Source organism: Cupressus sempervirens, chromosome 1 (assembly GCF_028749045.1).
Source record: "Cupressus sempervirens isolate cs-2001-9-10 chromosome 1, ASM2874904v1, whole genome shotgun sequence".
Lineage (NCBI taxonomy): Eukaryota > Viridiplantae > Streptophyta > Pinopsida > Cupressales > Cupressaceae > Cupressus > Cupressus sempervirens.
Window position 1 is genome coordinate 289542943 of NC_143118.1, and position 13662 is coordinate 289556604.

Genomic DNA, 13662 nt, shown 5'->3' on the forward strand with positions numbered 1-13662 from the left:
TGTGACATGGTTTTGCTTTGTCTACAGCCTTAAAAATAGATTACCCTTAAACGGGAGGAGCTAAGAAGCTCAAGTCTCGTTTTTATGGACCTTACAAAGTACTTAGGCGAGTTGGAGAGGTGGCCTATGAGATTGAGTTACCACCAAATAGTAAGGTTCATAATGTGTTCCACATGTCATGCTTGAAGAAAGAACTGCAACAACATATTGCATCACGTGATTTACCTCCTTTGGATGAAAAGGGTAAATTGACTTTGGTCCCCGAAGAGATTCTAGAGGTCAAGGAGAGATGATTGAGAGATTGGGTGATTTAGGAGCACTTGGTGAGCTGAAGAGGTCTACCCATAGAGGACACCACCTGAGAGGGTGAGCCCATTTTGCAGCATCTAGCATTGCAATTGCTTGTGGGCAAGCATCTCCGCAAGGGGAGGGCAGTCATATCCCCTCTCTAATCTGACTAGCAAAATTATGAGAGTTGGCCTATTATTGGACTCTCGTAGGCTAGCAATGGTGGATAGAGACTCATACTAGATACTCAATGACCGGAGTTGGTTCTACATTCAATTTGAGAGCCAGTCGAGGCAATTACTTAATTTTAAGGATTTCCCTAAAAGTTATGAAGTTTTGGCAATGATCAAATTTGAGGCTCCTTGAGAGCAATATATGATTTTAGTTTCTGGCTGACAGGGTATATTCCCTAGTTTCTACAAGCATCCCTAATTTTTAGGGATGGGACTGCCAGTAGGCCCACATTGCCCGACAACAATCATAGGTAGGTGACAGGACCAATTCACTGGTTATTTGGTTGATTTGGCTTTCCAGTTGAATAAAACAATATTTCCTAAGTTTGTGTTTAAATAAATTAAAATAAAGTTATTTACATAGCTAATTGAAGTAATTAGGGATCAAGCAGGCCTATGTGTTATAGCTCGTTGGGAAGATCTTGAATTATTATAGTTTATTTTCATTATCTGAAAACCTTTGGACACCTCGAGTTATGTTATTTGAGGAAATTGGTATTTTTTTTATACATAAAAGCCTTTTAATTGAGAAGATGTCATTTTATAATAAAGGGAAAAGCATGTTCTCTCTTTAAGGTTCAATTGGCTTTGAGAGGGAGATAAAAAAAGATGTTGGCTCATTCTTTCATCATCTTTTACATCTTTATTCTTCGTATTTGCGATTTTGCTTTCACGAGTCATTTTAGAGGATTGGGACGCAAACCCCAGAGCCTAGCTATTGGGACACAAACTCCAATAGATGGTCTTCGCAACTATTCTAATTGACTGAATATTGTATTATTGCGCGTTGTTTCCAGTCTATTTCATATTTGTTGCTGTTGTTAATTATTGTTTAACTTATATCTGAAAAATACAAAAAAAATAAAAACAATCCTTTTACAAATTCTGTCTAATTCGCTACGACCACAAGGAAAGCACAGGAAAATCTATTATTTTAATTAAATTTTCAGCAATTTGTGCTCTGCATTTACAATATGCATGCAAGAGTCAACTCAGTCACAAAATCCACCAAACGCATGCAAGATTCAACTCACTGCCAAGACACACCAAATGCTAGAAGATATCAAAAGTTAAAACAAGAGGCTCTACAACAAAACAGTTCTGGACTTTCATCCTAAAACATGGATGTCCACATTCAAGCTGCTCGTTTTCAAGTGTAGAAATTTATCCTTTGCATTGAATATTTCTATATCTAATTGATTGTGAAGGCATTTCAAGTCAACCTGGTTAAACTTGATTTATTCATTTTCAAAATCAGATAATGATAAAATAAAAGTTACCAAATACTACCTAGACAGATCTGATTTACTAGTACTCCATCCACATGTTGAATCTATTTAAAACTTCAGCTTGAAAATATCATAATACAGCTATCTAAAGCGCAACTGAATTCAAATTATTACATTTAATGCATGAATGTCTTTCTACCAATGTGGACAGACTATTGCCAATTTCAAATTTACAGCCCTGGCAAGAGGACTCAGTAAATTGCAGCACTCAAATCTCTTAGATTCGTCAAAACATTTTTATCAATTGGATGAGTAATCTCGGATTTATATATGGTAAGAAGAGCAGAAAAATATACAATTTAGGAAATATATTTTCCATAACTGGTCTCTCATAACTGTAGATTATTATCACAAATTATTGGAACACTAACAAAACTAAAAATCTTATTTTTACATATCCTCTTAGAAGTTGCACTTTACATGGCCAAAAAGGAAATACCAATTAATTGGCTTCCTGTAACTGTGGATAATGTTTAAAACACTTTAAAATAAATTTAAGTTTAACATTATATTTATATACATCAATAACAATCAACACATCTCCAATGGCACTCATTCAGTGAAAATCTGAAAGCTGTTAGATGACAGTCAGTACCTTTTTAATACATTTCGAATCCAAACACTAGTGTAGGTACTCGAAAAACTTTTATATTTTCTCCATCCTGAGAAATATTTGCCTATAACAGCACCAAAGCTTGGACGCTCCTTCACACAATTCCAGTAATCTAAAAGATGAGTTCTTATGCCAATATATTCATTTTCCTTTCTCAACAACTCGATACGTGCTAAAATTGGAACAAACATTGCATCTGCCATTGAAAACTTGTCACCTGCTAGAAATTTTGATTCTGCCAATTGGGCTTCGGCATCCTCAAGAAGACTTACAAGTTTCTCTGTGCTTTCATTCACAGCATCCTGGTCCTTCAGTTGCTCCTCTGTTGCATAAGCACCTCGAAGTTTCAGATGATATTTGTCTGCAAGATCAGGACTCTCAGCCATTCTTGCTATCGCAACTTGTCTCTTGAATCTTGAAAAGAACAAAATATACTTGTGAGGAATGTTGCTGAGGGTGAACAGCTTTGGATTCCATTCATCTATTTTCTGCATCCACACTAGCATTCTTCTATGGTCTACATCATTTCCCCCCAAGGGTTCATTGATGCCATCAATGTACCTGAAGTTTCATGGGCATTAATGGGCATTAAAGTGATCCACATCCTTCAGAAAATAAACAAATCCTGAACAGAGTGAAAAAAACGACGGTGCTCTAAACAGTAAAAAATAATCGAAGGTAGATGTTATAAAGCCTTGCAACAATTGAAGTGTCTGTTTGAATTCAAATTCTAGACTACTCTAAGGCAGTCATTTGCTATATATATATATATATATATATATATATATTTTTTAAAATGAAAGGAAAGTGAATTGTGAAGACAGATACATACTCAATGATAGTAAGTGTATCAAAAATGATGACGTCACCATTCTTAAAAACTGGTATTTTCCCAGTCGGGTTCATGCGAAAGAAGTCCAAATCCAGATTTCTACCCTTCAACGGATTCATTTTGTGAGACACATAATCTATGCCTTTCTCCTCCAAAGCCAGTCGCACCTTCTGACTGTTCAGGCAGAACGGATGGTGATATAAATGCATCTCTTTTGAATAATTTACAGCATCTCCAGACACCATAAAATAAGTTTGCAGGTTACTTCTTAAACTCTATCTGAGGCTCAAAACTTGTGCTGGTTCAAGATAAGGAAGGAATAGTGGGGAAAATTTTCTCTTTTATATTGTTTGTTTAGTCTCCCACCAAACCTATGCATTCACCAAACTAATATAACTGCGTCAATAGTTGATTAATAGAAAGCTTGAGATGCCCATGCACCTGGAGCTTGGATGTATAGCATAGTCCCCAGATAATCAGTCTGAATCAACAATTCTGTCATATTCAATAACAACACCTGGCAGTGAGCTTAGAATTCCACAAGCACAACATTTAAGAAGAACGTAATTAAGAAAAATGCAATTTGCATTTAACAAATTCAACTGTTGCAGTAATAAATTCTGTACCATCAGTGCAGAGGATATTGGTTGCAAATGCAAGAGAATTTTCAAATATTTAATTTCTTTACTTGAGTACAACAAAAGTCTCTAGTAAATCAGAGAATGTTATTTCAAATTCATATATCTGATAGCCTCTAACAATGAACTGCCACTTCAAAAAGTAAGCATGGCAAACTGGAATGCTAAATCAAAGAATCTGAAATATTGTAGATCTCTGAAATATTGTAGATCCAAGTATAGGTTTGGATAACATGGTCTGGCCAATTACAGAAGCACGGTAGGAAAAAAGAAGCTTCAATTGTGTTCCTGGAACTTGTGTTTCATAGGGCATAAAATTGATTTTTGCAAGAAAATATTTTTTTCTCTAGAAAGTCCAGTAGGAAAGAACTCTTAAATGGAGATACTATGAAGCAAGAACAAGGGTGGGATTCTTTACATAGAGACATCACATAAGATTGTAATTGAACCACAATCATCTAAATTGCTCATATCTAAGACTGCTTTCTGATAAATCATTCAATACCTCTTTCACTGACTATGAGAAGTAGATCTGCTTTCCACAATAGGTCTGTCAAGGAAAAATTGCACATTTTATAATCCATACGTAATCATAAAGATTCTCCATAATAACAAGACACAAACTTGACAATATTCTTGAATTTATCAGCAAAGGTTGGAAGAAAAAAATAAACAACAGCATTTGTTCAGTAAATAAAATAGTAGATAAAATGTGATTGATCATGATTCAAAGATTAGGAACATATTTATACACCAAAATAAAAGATATGGATGATAAGCAGAGTATTAAAGGCATCATCATTAATCATCAGTATGAGCAAAAGACAAATACTTGTAGCAAAATACAGTGCCATTGCTGAATTTCACATATCTTCCTCCGAATTAATCTTTGATGCCATTATCACGTATATGGTGTCTTCTTCACTGTGTATTGAAGTATGTGATGTTCTATCTGGATTCAACTTCATAGCTTCACATCAGTTTTCAACCCATGACCACACATGGTCTACCTAGAATCCATCACCTAGGAGTAATGGTCATACATTTGAAGCACTAGAACCTCCCATGGGGTCCATCTCAAGCACTCTTAATCATGGAGTTTCCCACAAGATCAAGCCAACTTAACTTGATGTTATTCATTAAATTTGTATCTCTATTATCACTCATTACTTATGTAGTGGGGCAACTTGATGCAAGGAGGGCAAAGAATAACTAGGGCCAAAGGTACACCCAGCAATCCAAACCAACCTTGCAGAGTTAACACAACGAAAGCAAACACACAAAGAGAACAGCACCAAGAGAGAGAACAAATTCTTTATTTGATTTTACAAAATATCAACATACATGCCCAACTGTAAGGCCTTCTAGGTTACAGCCAAATACAAAATACATTCCATTCCAGATCCCAAAATCCAGCTTCAAATTTGCACCCTCCAAATACATATGCAACAAACTTTCCAAACCTTCCAGTTCTGCTCTAAACTCTCCAAAAGCTGCCCTAACTCTAAGCCTAAACACCCTATTTATACTTGCCAAAACAGCTTATAGAACATTCTAGAACATTACAAAATAGAAAGGCCGACCCAACAACGGTCTGAACACATCCTAAGAGAAGATCTTATCATAAATGTTGCGATTGAAATAAATCCCGAAAGTCGGCTCACACCAAAAATGCAAAAAACACGTCCAAAATGCTGACACTCGGCATCAACAAGAAAACTCAGCACGTGAAGGATAGCTCGGCACACATTGTGGAACTCGGCACACACTACAAAGTGAGATGGGATAACACACTAACCTAAGTGTTAACATGATGTGGGATAACTTCAAATGATTTAAACTACAAAATTACTGGCACTTGGCAATCGCTGCAACTCGGCAATTACTGTAACTCAGCGACAATTGGCAGAATGAACACAAATGAGCAGGATAACACATCAACCCAAGATTCTCTTGCATTAAACAACCAGGGTAGAAAGAAATGATTCTCTTGAATCATGCAAGTGTCACAACTTGAGCTGAATCCAACTCAAATCAAGAAATCCATGTAGCATTTTCAATTGGTCTATTCTTCCACTTCACCAAATATTCATAGTAGTCTTTTCCTCTTGTGCTTTTACCAACTCTCTGATCCAATATCTGTTCAACCTCTTCAATTTGCTTCTTAGGATAATCATTAGCTACAACAACTTTATCATCTGACTCGTGATATTATATAGATCGGCAACATTGAATATAAGAGATATATCCATGTCATCAGGTAACTCAACTTCATAAGCATTTCTACTGTCAAACTTCTTCAAGATCTTACAAGCTCCAAACTTCTTCATCTTCAGCTTACCATATGTTCCAACCAAAAATCTTCCTTTCTTCAAATGAACCATCACCTCATCACCAACTTCAAAAACATGATGTCTTCTAGACTTATCAACATTCTCCTTGTACTTATGATTACTTTGTTCCAACTTCAGCTTCACTTCCTTAAGCAAAGACTCCATAAAATCAACAAATTTTTCTCCTGTAGCACTTCTCTTCACCAGCAACATCCCTTAAATTTGATACTCCTCTAGGCTTCATTCTAGTAACAATCTCAAAAGGTGTCTTCCCTGTACTCTTATTCACAGAATTATTATATGTAAACTCAGCTTGTGCCAATACCATCTCCTAATTATGCGTTTCATCTCCAACTAAACATCTCAACAAATTACCCAAACTTCTATTCACAACCTCTGTCTATCCATCAGTTTGTGGATGGAATGTAGCACTAAACTTCAACTCAATACCCATCTTCCACGAAGTTCTCCAAAAATAACCAACAAACTTACTGTCTCTGTCAAACATAATACTTCTTGATAATCCATGCAATCTAACAATCTCTTTGAAGAAATGTTCAATAACATGCTTAGCATCTGATGTCTTCTTACATGGTATAAAATGAGCCATTTTAGAAAATCTATCCACAAAAAAAATATAGAATCATACCCCTTTGCTATTTTAGGCAATCCAAGAACAAAATCCATACTAATGTCACTCCAAGGTTCCTCAGAAATAAAAATAGGTGTATACAATCCAGTATTCTAACTTACTCCTTTTGCAACTTGACAAACTCCACAACTCTTCACAAATTTCTGAACATCCTTATACATCTGTGGCCAGTAATACTTCTCTTTGCAAACTCAATGTTTTATCAATTCCAAAATGTCCAGCGAATCCACCACTATGCTTTTCCTTAATCAAATTCAACCTCATAGAACTTCTAGGAATATACAATTGAATAACTTTGAACAACATACCTTCTTGAATGAAATATTCATCATACTTACTAGTGTGATCTATCAGATTTGGTGCTCTGCACTCTCTCCACACCTCAGAAAAATCAGGATCAATATCATACAACTCTTTCATTTCATCAACTTCAACCTTCATTTCAGTCAACAAAGAACATCTTCTACTCAATGCATCAACAACTCTGTTAGTAACTCCACTCTTATGCTTAATCACAAATATAAAACTTTGCATATACTCAACCCACTTCATATGTCTCTAATTCAATTTATGTTGACTTCCCAAGTATTGTAAAGCTTTATGATCAATATACAACACAAACTCCTTAGAAATCAAATAATGTCTCCACTTCTTCAAAGCTTGAACAATAGCATAAAACTCTTAATCATACACAGAATACTTCATTTTAGCATCATTCAACTTCTCGCTAAAGAAAACAACAAGTTTACCTTCTTGACTTAATACAGCGCCTATTGCACTACCACTTGCATCACATTCAACTTGAAATACCTTGTTGAAATCAGGCAAAGCCAATACAGGTAACTCAGCAACCTTTTGTTTCAAAGTCTCAAAACTCTTATCAGCTCCATGTGTCCACTTGAATTCTTTTTATGTCCTCTCATTGTCTCACTCATAGCATTACAAACAACACTAAAATTATTTATAAACTTCAAGTAAAAACTAGCCAAACCATGAAATGATATTACCTCACCCACATTCTCAGGTGTAGGCCATTCCAAAATTGCTTTAACCTTCTCAGTATCCATTCTCAAACCATCAGCTCAAATAACAAATCCCAAATACCCAATCTCTTCTTGCAAAAAAGAACACTTTTTTAGATTAATCATCAACTTCTCTTTCAATCTCTATAATACTTGTCTAACATGCTCAAGATGTTCTTCCTTAGCCTTACTGAATATCAGAATATCATCCAAATAAACAATCACAAACTTACCCAAAAATCTTTTCATAACTTCATTCATCAACCTCATGAAAGTACTAGGTGCATTAGTCAAACCAAAAGGCATAACCAACCATTCATACAAACCATCTTTTGTCTTGAAAGCAGTCTTCCATTCATCACCTTCTCCGATTCTGATCTGATGATAGCCACTCTTCAAATCAATCTTGGCAAAATACTTTGCTCCACTCAAACAATCCACTATGTCGTCCATCCTCGGCATAGGAAACCTATATTTCATTGTGATCTTGTTAATAGCTCTGGAATCAGTACACATTCTCCATTCTCCATTCTTCTTAGGTGCTAATACAGCAAGTACAACACATGGACTCAAACTTTCTCTGATTAATCCATTTTGCAGCAATTCATGCACTTATCTGTTAGGTTTTTTTGTTCTCTGTAGGTGTCAATCTATATGGTGTTTTGTTCGGCAAACTAGCTCCAAGAATCATATCCATACAATGACTTATACTTCTTAATAGTGGTAAACCATCAAGAATATCCTCAGCAACAATCTCTTTATACTCATTCAGCAATTCTGTGATTTCTTCTGGTACTTGGCTACCACTATTTGTTGTTACTCGGTCATTACTAGCTTCTGCTGTCACTCGGTCATTACTACCCAAACTCAGTCCTCTAGGAATTATAGCAAAACAAACTTGATTCTTCTTCACTTCTTTTTCAAATTGTTTCCCATTAACAATGCAAATTACAGTACAATTAACCTCATCTGGACTTTCAATCTGAAGTTTCTTCCCATTCACTCAAAGGGTATATTGATTCAATCTTCCATCATGTACAACATATCTATCATATTGCCAAGGTTTACCTAACAAAATATGACAACAATCCATAGGCATAATATCACACAAAACTTCATCAATGTAATGTCCAATCTAAAACTTCACAATGCATTGCTCACTTACCAATATCTTATGCTCATCTTTGATCCATGAAACATGATAGGGTTTGAGATGCTTCAGCCTCTCCAACTGCAACTTTGTAACCAGCTCTTCTAATGCCAAATTTGTAAAACTTCCACTATCAATGATCACCTTGCAACATTTTCCAGCCATCTTACATCTAGTTTTGAAAAGACTTCTTCTAAGGACAGGTTCCTCATCACTTCCCTTATTACATAATGTTTTTCTCACCATCAGATTTTCTCTAATCTCAGGTCCACTTGGTAAACTCTCAATGTCTTCTTGAATCACAGCATTTCTATTATTTTGCCCACTTTCAGAAGATTTATATTCAAAAGATCTATGCCCTTCTTTACCACATCTGAAACAATTACCACGAAAACCACCTCTAGAATAAGAATTATCTCTTCCTCAGTAAGAACCAATACCTCCTCGATATGCACTACCACCTTTCCACTCGATCTTGTCTCTGTCATCATTCTTCCATTTAAATTTTCCTTTATCTTGCACAAAACTGTCAAAACTGCCACCTTCACCATAAGATCTACCTCTACCTCTCTTAAATCTACCACCTCTACCTCTTTGTCTTTGTTCATGCTTCTTTGTCAAGATCTCCTCAGCTTTCAATTCATATTAATATGCTTCTTCCACATCTTCCAATTTCACATAACTTATTTCATCTTGAATTCCGGATCTCAATACATTTAGATATCTTGCAATTTTCTCAATATCATCATCCGCATGTCTAGATCTAATGTCCAATCTATAAAATTCCTCAGTATACTCTTCCACAGTCATATCTTTTTGTCTGAAATTTTGCATCTTTCTCAACAAGCTAACTTGGCAATCAACAAGATGGAATTTGTTTTTTACCTTGTTCACCATTTTCACCCAAGTTCTGATCTTTTCCTTTCCTCTGCTTTGCTTATCAGTTTGCAAATGCTCCCACCAGAATGAAGCATGACCTTTCAGCCTAGTAACTGCAAGTTTCACCTTCCTATTATCAGGAGTGTTTTCATACTCAAAGAACTTCTCTATATCTGAGATCCAATCCAACACAACATTGGTGTCCAACTTTCTGTCATAAGGGACAACTTCTATAGCAGGCTTCGAATGTGCCCTAGACAATACTCTCAACAATCTTTCCTCATCTTGATCTTCAGGTTCTGGATTAGGGTTTGGTGCTACCGCTTCATCATCACTCACATCCTCAAGATGTGCTCCTCTCCTCTAGGCTGTCTCCACAGCATCTAATTTGGCTGCAATTTGTCTCAATGTATTCAATATGGCATTATCGACATTTCCTCTACCACAAACCATCTTTAAAATTCAGGTTCCTGCAAAATCATAAACCTCTGCAAGTTATAGGTCAAATCTGCAGATCTACAGATCTGCAAACCTACAACCAAATCCGAATCAGGGTTCTACATGATCCAATCTTCACAAGGACGAATCTTAAGCTCTGATACAACCTGATGCAAGGAGGGCAAGAATAACTAGGGCCAAAGGCACACCCAGCAATCCAAACCAACCTTGCAGAGTTAACACAATGGAAGCAAACACACAAAGAGAACAGCACCAAGAAAGAGAGAACAAATTCTTTATTTGATTTTACAAAATATTAGCATACGTGCCCAATTGTAAGGCCTTCTAGGTTACGGCCGGATACAAAATACATTCCAGATCCAAGATCTAGCTTCAAATTCGCACCTTCTAGACACATATGCAACAAACTTTCCAAACTTCCATTTTTTCTCTAAACTCTCCAAAAACTGCCCTAACTCTAAGCCTAAACACCCTATTTATACTTGCAAAACAGCTTATAGAACAATCTAGAACATTACAAAATAGAAAGGTCGACCCAACAATGGTCTGAACACATCCCAAGACAAGATCTTATCATAAATGTCGCGATCAAAATAAATCTCGCAAGTCAGCTCACACCAAAAACACAGAAAGCATGTCCAAAATGCTAACACTCAGCATCAACAGGAAAGCTCAGCACATGAAGGATCACTTGGTAGATAAAGGATAGCTCGACACATGGAGGATAGCTTGGCACACACTGCAAAGTGAGATGAGATAACACACTAACCCGAGTGTTAACATGACGTGGGATAACTTCAACTCGGCTTTAACTGCAAAATTACTGGCACTTGGCAATGGCTGCAACTCGGCAACAACTAGCAGAATGAACACAAATGAGCAGGATAACACGTCAACCCAAGATGCTCCTACATCACAACTAACTACTAAACTTGACATATCTGCAAAACCCCACTTTCTTTTCCTCTTAGAAAAGTCAGTTTGTCAACAATGACTTACTTGTCAATGCTCTCATATCTAGGGTTCTACAAGCATGTCTTGTTACAATTTTTATATCAGTTACAAAATATAGTTTTAGACAAATGTCTTTTGATTATCAAAGATACATGAAGACTTACATTGAAAAACAAATAAAGCATAAAGCTGTTTTCCACACCACTTATAATCACCTACAAATAAAGTTGGTTCTGTATCATTGTCATGTACAGAAATTTTGTAAGAAACAAGGAGACGATTTATTTTCTCTCAAGTTGGCAATTTAAATGTTGTCTCACTTGTGCGTAAATATTCGAGTCCACCAATGCAATTATGATAACTGTATATGACCTGAACCGTGTCTTCATCCATGAGCCTACAAACATAAAAAAAATGTCTGCATGCTGATGTCTAAATCCTTAGCTTTGCAGCTGAAGATCAAGTTGCCAACTTAAAAACTGTCAAAGTACTTTCATGTTTAAGATTCTAGATTTAGATATTTGAATTTTGAGAGATTTTTAAGTGTGTATTAGGTCATCTCTTTGATGGCCAAATTTCATGATTGTTCAATTATTCTATGATCTTTCTCTCACGTGCATTGTTAACAATTATAAGGCAATGGAACCCACAAGCACCTAAAGCAATTTTACTATTAGAGAAGGGAAGCGTTGACATATCCACTTTAGGACTTACAAACTAAATTCATGTTTTGAGCTGCCAATATTATAAATAACACAGCTGGAAAAGGCAAATGGCAGAAGTCAATGATGTTGACAATTTTAAAGATTGACAATATGATGGCAACAGAGATGTAGAAGATGAAGATAATGACAAAAAGAATGAAGCAATTCACTTGCAAAAATACAGTTATTTGGAAAAGTACAGAAATAACCATAAATGCAAAGTATTGCAAGCTAGCATCATGTGTAATGCCATCCTAGATGGTTATTGTGTAATTAACAAAGAATATGGGACTACCAAAATTTCAACAATAAAAAACCTATGAGATTTTGTAATAAAGGTATCTCAAAAATTACAAGGAAAAGAAACAAGATTTTATTGGTTAGGTAACAGAAGCGTACTATAATGAGATGCAGATGAAGAGAAATTTGCATTCAAGCTGCAATGTCACACAGGCTGCAAACATTAAAGATATTGTGTACACAGTCAAAGGATTTTGTACATGAAATAAGACCATATTCTCCTGTAAAGAATGGCTTGCACTTCTGCAAGTTTGATAACCATAAACAGTTCGTTAAATTATGTTCTGGAAAACAACGTATTAATGAAAATTCCTCTTCAAATGTACAGTCTTTATTGAGCATGGACGCTGACTCTGCCCATAAAATAACAACCATACAAATATAGTATGAAAAATATTAGAAAAAGAGCAGATGGCATAAGGAAAGATTCAATAATCCCCAAATTCCAAAAGAAAAAATACATTACAATAATTCCTTTCAAAATATGGAAGCATCAAATGATGATCAGCGAAAGAGTTGAGCAGTCACTGAACATAGAACAAAACAGCAGAAAAAGAACTGTTAAACAAGACCAAGCAAAGAAATTTTTAACTAGAGCAACCTCGAACTATATAATATAAAAAGAGAAAGATTAGCACAGCTGCACAAAAGTCAACTCAATGCCAAATAGCCTTCAATAGGAAAATTGAACGCAAGAAGCACATGCATTACAGGAGGGAAAGAGAAAGAGAGTAGAAAACCATAAGGGGTTACAGGACCTGCCTGAATATTATCCAATAACAATGAAAGAGCCAAAACAATTAAACAAAGCTATGAGTTGTTTAAGATCTTTACAATAGTTTAAAGTTTTGCAGAAGATTTGGTGTAGCATGGTGAACATGAATATTAGAATTCCAAGGGACCTTGGAAGAAAAGAGAATGTAATACTAACCAGAGATTATTGCTACAAAATGAAGGAAAAAAGAAGTTAATCCATAAGAACATGTCCTGCAGGATCTATGAGAACATGTCCTGCAGGGAAACAACCTCAATTGAATAGCAAATGTTATATTAATGTTTGAAAAGCAAATAGTATATTTGCTAGCTCTATTCATCTTAAATTTGTAACAAAATTTCTGACTCCTAGACTGCCTATCTTGATTTTGGAATTTTTCTAATTCACAGGAAAATGAAAAATTGTTTATGATAAACAAACAAGCATATCATTAAGAACATATAAAATTCCAATTCCAAGTAACTCAACAACATTTTCATCTACTCCTTTGTAGTGCCTCTCCCATTTGATTTATGTAAGTCATCCTAATGGATGCAATCTT

The 13662-nt window shown here is 35.5% G+C and overlaps 1 protein-coding gene across 5 annotated transcripts in view; it reads right to left on the reverse strand.

Moving 5' to 3' along the window:
* Positions 1–2182: 2182 nt before the first annotated feature.
* The window catches only part of LOC149577233 (glutathione S-transferase TCHQD-like), a 39381-nt gene continuing 27901 nt past the window's right edge, over positions 2183–13662 (reverse strand). The window contains exons 2-5 of one of the 5 annotated variants that reach the window (XM_089822844.1): positions 4399–4443; positions 3697–3750; positions 3256–3429; positions 2183–2984 (exon numbers count right to left, since the gene is read on the reverse strand). In XM_089822844.1, coding sequence (XP_089678970.1) covers positions 2399–2984; positions 3256–3374 — 705 coding nt within the window. In that variant the 5' untranslated portion in view covers positions 3375–3429; positions 3697–3750; positions 4399–4443 and the 3' untranslated portion in view covers positions 2183–2398. Of the gene's footprint in view, positions 2985–3255; positions 3751–4398; positions 4444–12812; positions 12874–13662 lie in introns of all 5 variants that reach the window. The other 4 variants (XM_089822837.1, XM_089822855.1, XM_089822829.1 and 1 more) reach the window with 4 other exon arrangements.